This window comes from Choloepus didactylus, chromosome 8 (genome assembly GCF_015220235.1).
Source record: "Choloepus didactylus isolate mChoDid1 chromosome 8, mChoDid1.pri, whole genome shotgun sequence".
Lineage (NCBI taxonomy): Eukaryota > Metazoa > Chordata > Mammalia > Pilosa > Megalonychidae > Choloepus > Choloepus didactylus.
Genome location: NC_051314.1, coordinates 65381931 through 65387930, shown reverse-complemented (window position 1 = coordinate 65387930; position 6000 = coordinate 65381931). Strand labels below are relative to the sequence as shown.

General features: G+C 38.6%; 1 protein-coding gene across 5 annotated transcripts in view; it reads right to left on the bottom strand.

Annotated features, from left to right (window-relative positions):
* Window positions 1–207: 207 nt before the first annotated feature.
* GRIP1 (glutamate receptor interacting protein 1) overlaps window positions 208–6000 on the bottom strand; it is a 447814-nt gene continuing 442021 nt past the window's right edge. For all 5 annotated transcript variants that reach the window (XM_037845410.1, XM_037845411.1, XM_037845413.1 and 2 more), the window contains 2 exons: window positions 4349–4495; window positions 208–1963 (listed from right to left, as the gene is read on the bottom strand). In XM_037845410.1, coding sequence (XP_037701338.1) covers window positions 1739–1963; window positions 4349–4495 — 372 coding nt within the window. In that variant the 3' untranslated portion in view covers window positions 208–1738. The remainder of the gene's footprint in view (window positions 1964–4348; window positions 4496–6000) is intronic.

Genomic DNA, 6000 nt, shown 5'->3' with positions numbered 1-6000 from the left:
AGTACATTTCATACCATTAGTGAGTACCAGAGCTGGAATTCAAACTGAAGTCCAATTTCAAAATCCACACTCTCTTCCATGCTGCTCTTCAAAACCTTCCTTTTTTAGAAAAACATGTAAAAGTAAGCATTGCAAAGGACTCAGTCTAGGACACTGAAATATATTCAAAGCACCAAAAATGCAAGTCATTTTTTTTTTGTCTTTTTAAAATCACTGTTTATTCCATTTGGTAGAGGGTTTTTTTTTTTCATACAAATATTTGCAACAATTTTTAATTCCCCAAAAGCATACATAGACGATAAATATCATGCTATTAAAGTATTAAATTTGTACAAAAATACTTTACAGTTTAATACTTGTTTGTTACAAATAAAAATACATATTTAAGTGACTCATGATCTTCTTTTTTTTTTCTTAACATGATTCTGGCTTTATACTTTCTTTCTTGCCCTGGCAGTTCTGAAATGTGACTGAAATAATATATTTCTTTGCACAAAAAGAAAAGTGAACTTTTTCCTTAAACAAAGCACATGGAGTATGAATGCTTTACTTAAGTGTTTGAAGTATTGACCAAAATGAAAATGTTTGGAAAGTAATCATTTCAATATGGAGATTCTACAATTAATATCCAGATCTATTTTTTTATATTCACCAAATAACAGTTATTAGTGTAACTATTCAAAATATCTGAACAGATGAAAACAGTTGCTGACAAACATAAAAAGCAACTGTCACAATTTATTGCTTTGAGGGATGGTAATAATTGGCAATGCATTTTGTGAAAAATGTATTTACAATTTCGGTTAAGTGGCATGGCTCAGAACAAAAGATAGTCCAGTGTCATTTTTAAGTACATGTGCTGTACACCCTCAATATTACCAGTTTTCAAAACATGTCAAGCAGTATGAGTTTGATTTGCCTATCATTAAGATGAATTTCATTTTAATAGACTCATTCTCTCTTAAGTTCTTAGTCTTGAATTTGAAAAAAAGATAACTAATTCTCAGTGTTACTAAACACTAATTCATTATCAGCACTTTTCAGCTATTAAAAATGTGTTCTTAAAAAAAAAAAAACAGGTCACAAGACATATCCTGTTTGATAATTTGTTGCATAGGGAATAGCATACATCTTAGTTAAAATCATTCCTATACTTGGGCAAAACATTTTACCACCACCTATTATGGTCTCCTACGTGCATCATTGCCGAGACATTTTAAGTTAATTTTATACCTGTACCCCTCCCATTGCGGCAGTCCCAACAGCTTACAAAACACTAGTTCCCCTAGTAGAGCCAGCTTTATGAAAAGCCTTACTGGTCAAGTTCTTACATTAAAGATTTCATCATAAGAAACTGATTCCAAAGTGAATTAGGGAAATTATAGAGAATATTTTCAAACAGATGTTTCTCTTTTTAAAAAGTGATCATAAGGTGAACTTTAAAAAACTTCCTCAGACGTTCGTTTGTGGGAAGGGGCGGCCTACCTATTTTTCTTTTTTCCTCTATCATTGGGCCTGACTGAGAATTGCCTGCCATCATATCCTAAAGTGGTCACCAAAAAAGAAACCTCTTCTACCTCAAAAGGGAAGTGAACATGAGCCATGAGAGATTTAAAAGACCCCTGTGCTTGCAGTTAATGCCACACAATTATCTGTGTTTCAAACGACACAGAAATCTTAAAGGGATTGTTAGCACCATGTAGATAACGTCTTTTGTCCTGTTTTATAAAAAGCGTTGCTATAATGTATTATTGGGTTCTCGTGTCTCCAAAGTACCACCGTGGCTAGGCTGCTGGAAGAAAGCACTGTTCTGTTCACTCCATTCTCCTGGGAGAGTCTGTTCTGTGGATTTCTGTGAAGCCAGTGGGTTTCTACTGATAACCAGGTCCAGTTTATTACCAGATTCTGCTATGAGGGGCACAACAAGGCAGCAGTCAAAGTCTCTTGTTCGGACATGGTTAACCTAAAAGGTCAAGAAGAGCCATTTTAAATTATTGTTATAGTCGTAAGATAATTCACAAAACCCAAGGTAGCACTTCAGGAGTACAAGTTGCTCAAAGTCTTGAAGGTACTTAAATGATCACCCCCACAGAGGCCTGTCTCTGCTCAGACCACACGATGACAGTTTTTAGCTTACTTCTCATTCCCTATGACCCAACTGTAAGGTCCTTTAGAGCAGGCAAGACGCACATGTCCTAACATCCCAAGCCCAGCAGACTGCCTCACCCATGGCAGGTGCTCAGTAAGTTCTGAATATTATCCCCAGTTTACAAATGAGGAGATGAGGCACAGAGAGACGACGAGATTTGCCTTAGGTCAGTGGGTAATAAAAAGTGGTGGAGCTGGGATTTGATCCCAGGCAGTCTGGCTGATTCCAAAGTCTGTGCTCTTCACCATGATGCTGACGTGCCTCTTTTAGCAGCTGAGCCCATCTCCTCAGTTTATACACATGCACGTCTCCTTTCATTTCTACTTCAACAAAAGTTTTAAAATTCAACAGGCTGCTTCCACCACCTGACTTCCCATTCTCTTCCCAACCTTCTCAGGTCATGTCGAATCTAGGATTGGTCTCTTGAATTCTCATCCTCAGCCTTTAGCATTTGCCACTTTTGACCACCTACTCATTCTTAAAATTCTGCTTCCTTGGCTCTTACACCATCACTTCAATTCTCCTACCATTCTAACTGCGTGCTTTCATTCCTTCCCTGCCTTTTATTTCTTCCAGTCCTTTAAATTTTGTTCTTCTTAGAATCCAATCTTATTTTTCTTCTCTTACTATAAGCCCTCCATAGGCAACTCTATCCCAACTCATGCCTTCAGTATCCCAATTCTTTATCTCTGGCTCTAACATCTCTCCAGAGCAACAGACCCAACCTGCCAGGACAGCTCTTCCAGGCTGCAGTGGAGAAATTTGGCTCATCAAGTGAAATAGGTCTCTTGCCCAAACCTACCATGCTCGCCTTGCCTGCAGTCTTTCCCTTCCTCACCCCACCTCCAACCCATCCTAAATAACATCGTGTTATTTTTCCAAATTACAAACTGTCATTCTTCTGCTTAAAGAAATCAATATACTTCCAGAATAAAGTCCATGAGCTTTACCACAACATTCAAGGCCCTTCACAATCTGAGTCCAGTCCACTTTTATAGTCTCAATTTCCAAGAAAGTAGGTTTAGCTCCAATTTATAGGTTAGGAAGACACTCATATATGTCAAGTAAATTGTCCATAGTTATTTATTCACAAAATTAGAGTATCTATGGAAAAGGAAAGTATCCCCATACTCCTAGGGTAAGACTAAATGTTCTAGCGTCACAGTAAAAATAGTCACCAGAATTGGTTTAAAACCTAATTGATCGATGACAACTTGCTTCCAGTGAACATGCCTCTGAAAGCCAACCAATCAGTATCAGCTTTCATGCTTTGAAAGTCAGTTGTTTGATGACAAATCCATCTAGCTGAGCATGCTAGGACTGACATCAACCTGTAGAATGCTTTCCCCAAAAACTCTATCTAAGATCAGGAGTTTTCTTTACTCAATGAAATTATACTTGATCACAGTAGAGCTCCCTTAAGTAAGCAAGTTCAGTTGGTTTCAGATATTATGTGAGATATTCAGATATCAAACACTGTATAGTACTCTAGGGAAATGAGAGAATAAGGTAGTAGTCCTGCTCTCTAGAAGCTTATCATCTGCTCGATAATATATACAGGGAAATAGGCAGTTCCAAAAACTGGTAAATTCTACCAAAGGAAAAAGCTTATAAAATTTATAGGAGGGACCCCTAATTCAATCTTGAGGCAAGAGGAAATGGGAGGGTATTGGCCAAGTAAAACTTAGAAAACAAGAATCATCTAAGCCAGTAGTTCTCAATCTTGGCTGCCCATTGGACTCACCTGGGGCTGGTGGGTGGGGGTGGTGGGGGTTCAAAAAATAACTGATGCCCAGTTCTCACTCCCAGAGATTCTGATTTAACTAGTCTTGGTGGGGACTTGGAGTCAAATAACTGCTTAATACTTATGTGATTACCATATCATCATGGGAAATGGCCCGTGATTGGGTGGAAGCTGAGGAGTAAACCATTGGAAAAGATGGTTTTCAGCTCAGTCCCCCAAAATCTAAATCCATAGGGATAAGAAACAAGAGAAATTTGAATTGGAATAGGATTTACTAGAGCTGAAAATTCTTAGCTCTTTCACTGCTACTAATTTGTAATCTTGATGAAAAGGTTTGAAGGAAAAAAAAAGAGCAAAAAAAAAAAAAAAAATAGGGCTCAAATATTCAGGAAGATTTGGAGGAAGTTCCCGGTTTAAAGTTCTCCTAGAAATTAAAATTCCACCTGATGTCTTACCTGTAAAAGCCTGTCATAGGGCTTTAAGCCACCAAGATCTCCTGGACCAGCTGGGCGAATATTTTTGACATAAACTCCTTTTTCCAGCAAGCCATCTGCTACACTGAACCCAAAGTCTTCCATGTCAGAGTCTTTGTACAGGGTCACCTGAGAAGTGAGAAAGTGTGATGGGAAAATTTAGCTAGGGTGGAGACTTTTGCTTGTGCAACTTCTTGAAGAACAATCTTTTCGAACTATTTTCCATAACATAATGGATTTATAATAAAAGCATTAGGCAGCTCCCTTCCCCTGCAGTGTTTTCACGTTTTCAAGAACATCCTTGGAATTTGTAAAGTCCCATCCAGAATTTCAGGAGGAGGAGGAGGAGAACTGGAGCATCCTGGCATTTTATAAAAATCAAAGCCATTAGGCAAATAATAGGTGAGAATTTCCCCAGGGCAGATTGACTTCCACTCTTTTCCAGGAGCAGCCCCCTGAGATGTCAAGGACTAAGCCCACTGGGTACAGTGCTTCCCTTAGAGCAGTATCCATGAGGTCAGTCTCTTTATTTGCTATGGTACCCCAAATAATACAGTCACCCAAAAGCTATTTAGAAGACGCTAAAGTGTTCCTGTAACAAATGCCTTGCTCTGGAGCCTGACTTCAATAGCTCCCTCAGGACCTGCCCAGGGTTTGGTTTAGCAACCCAAAAGTGTCCACTCTTCTCTGCTATGGGCCTCAAAAAGTTTTCTTTGCATCTGAGGCCAGTTCCTGCCAGCCAGACCTTCCCCTCGACCTCATTCCTCCACCTGGCCACCTGCAAGAGTTTGTCTGCAGTTAAATGAATAAGTCATTCATACATTCATCAGATGTTTCTTGAGCCTCTACATGTTTCTTTTTTTTTTTTTAATTCAGTTTTATTGAAATATATTCACAAACCATACAGTCATCCATGGTATACAATCAACTGTTCACAGTATGATCATATAGTTATGCGTTCATCACCACAATCTATTTCTGAACATTTTCCTTACATCAGAAAGAATCAGAATAAGAATAAAAAATAAAAGTGAAAAGAGAATACCCAAACCATCCCCCCATCCCACCCTATTTGTCATTTATCTACATGTTTCAAACACAGTTCTGGGCATAGGGACACTGCAGTCAACAAAAAAGGGGAAGCGCCTGCCCTCCAGAGGTGAACACATTAGTATTTAATATTCACCGGGCACTCACTGTGTTGGACGCTGCGCCAGGCATTGTACTAAGCACTTAACACACAGCGCTTTAAGGTGGGCACGTTTTTCACTGAGGTTTGCCGCATGCCCTCCACAAAAACAGTGGGCTGCTGCTGCACTATTTAAGTGATAACTGGGGCTTACTTTTTTACTGATTTTTGTTCTTGTCTTTATTGATTTTTTTATGCCACTAATACATGAATTCATTCTTAGAAAATAGTCAAAAAGAGCAAAACATAGATTAAGGCTTTTATAGCCCATTTAGTTTTAATACCCAGTTATTTTAGTTCAGAAAGGTACAGAATAGTGAAGGAAATGCAAAAGTGAACAGTTTGTAGGTTTTTATTTTTCTGGACAGAGAGCTGAAATATCAAGCTCACTGGGTCAATACAATTCACCAGGCAGCCCAGGTCATTATTGCCAAATTAGAGGTGA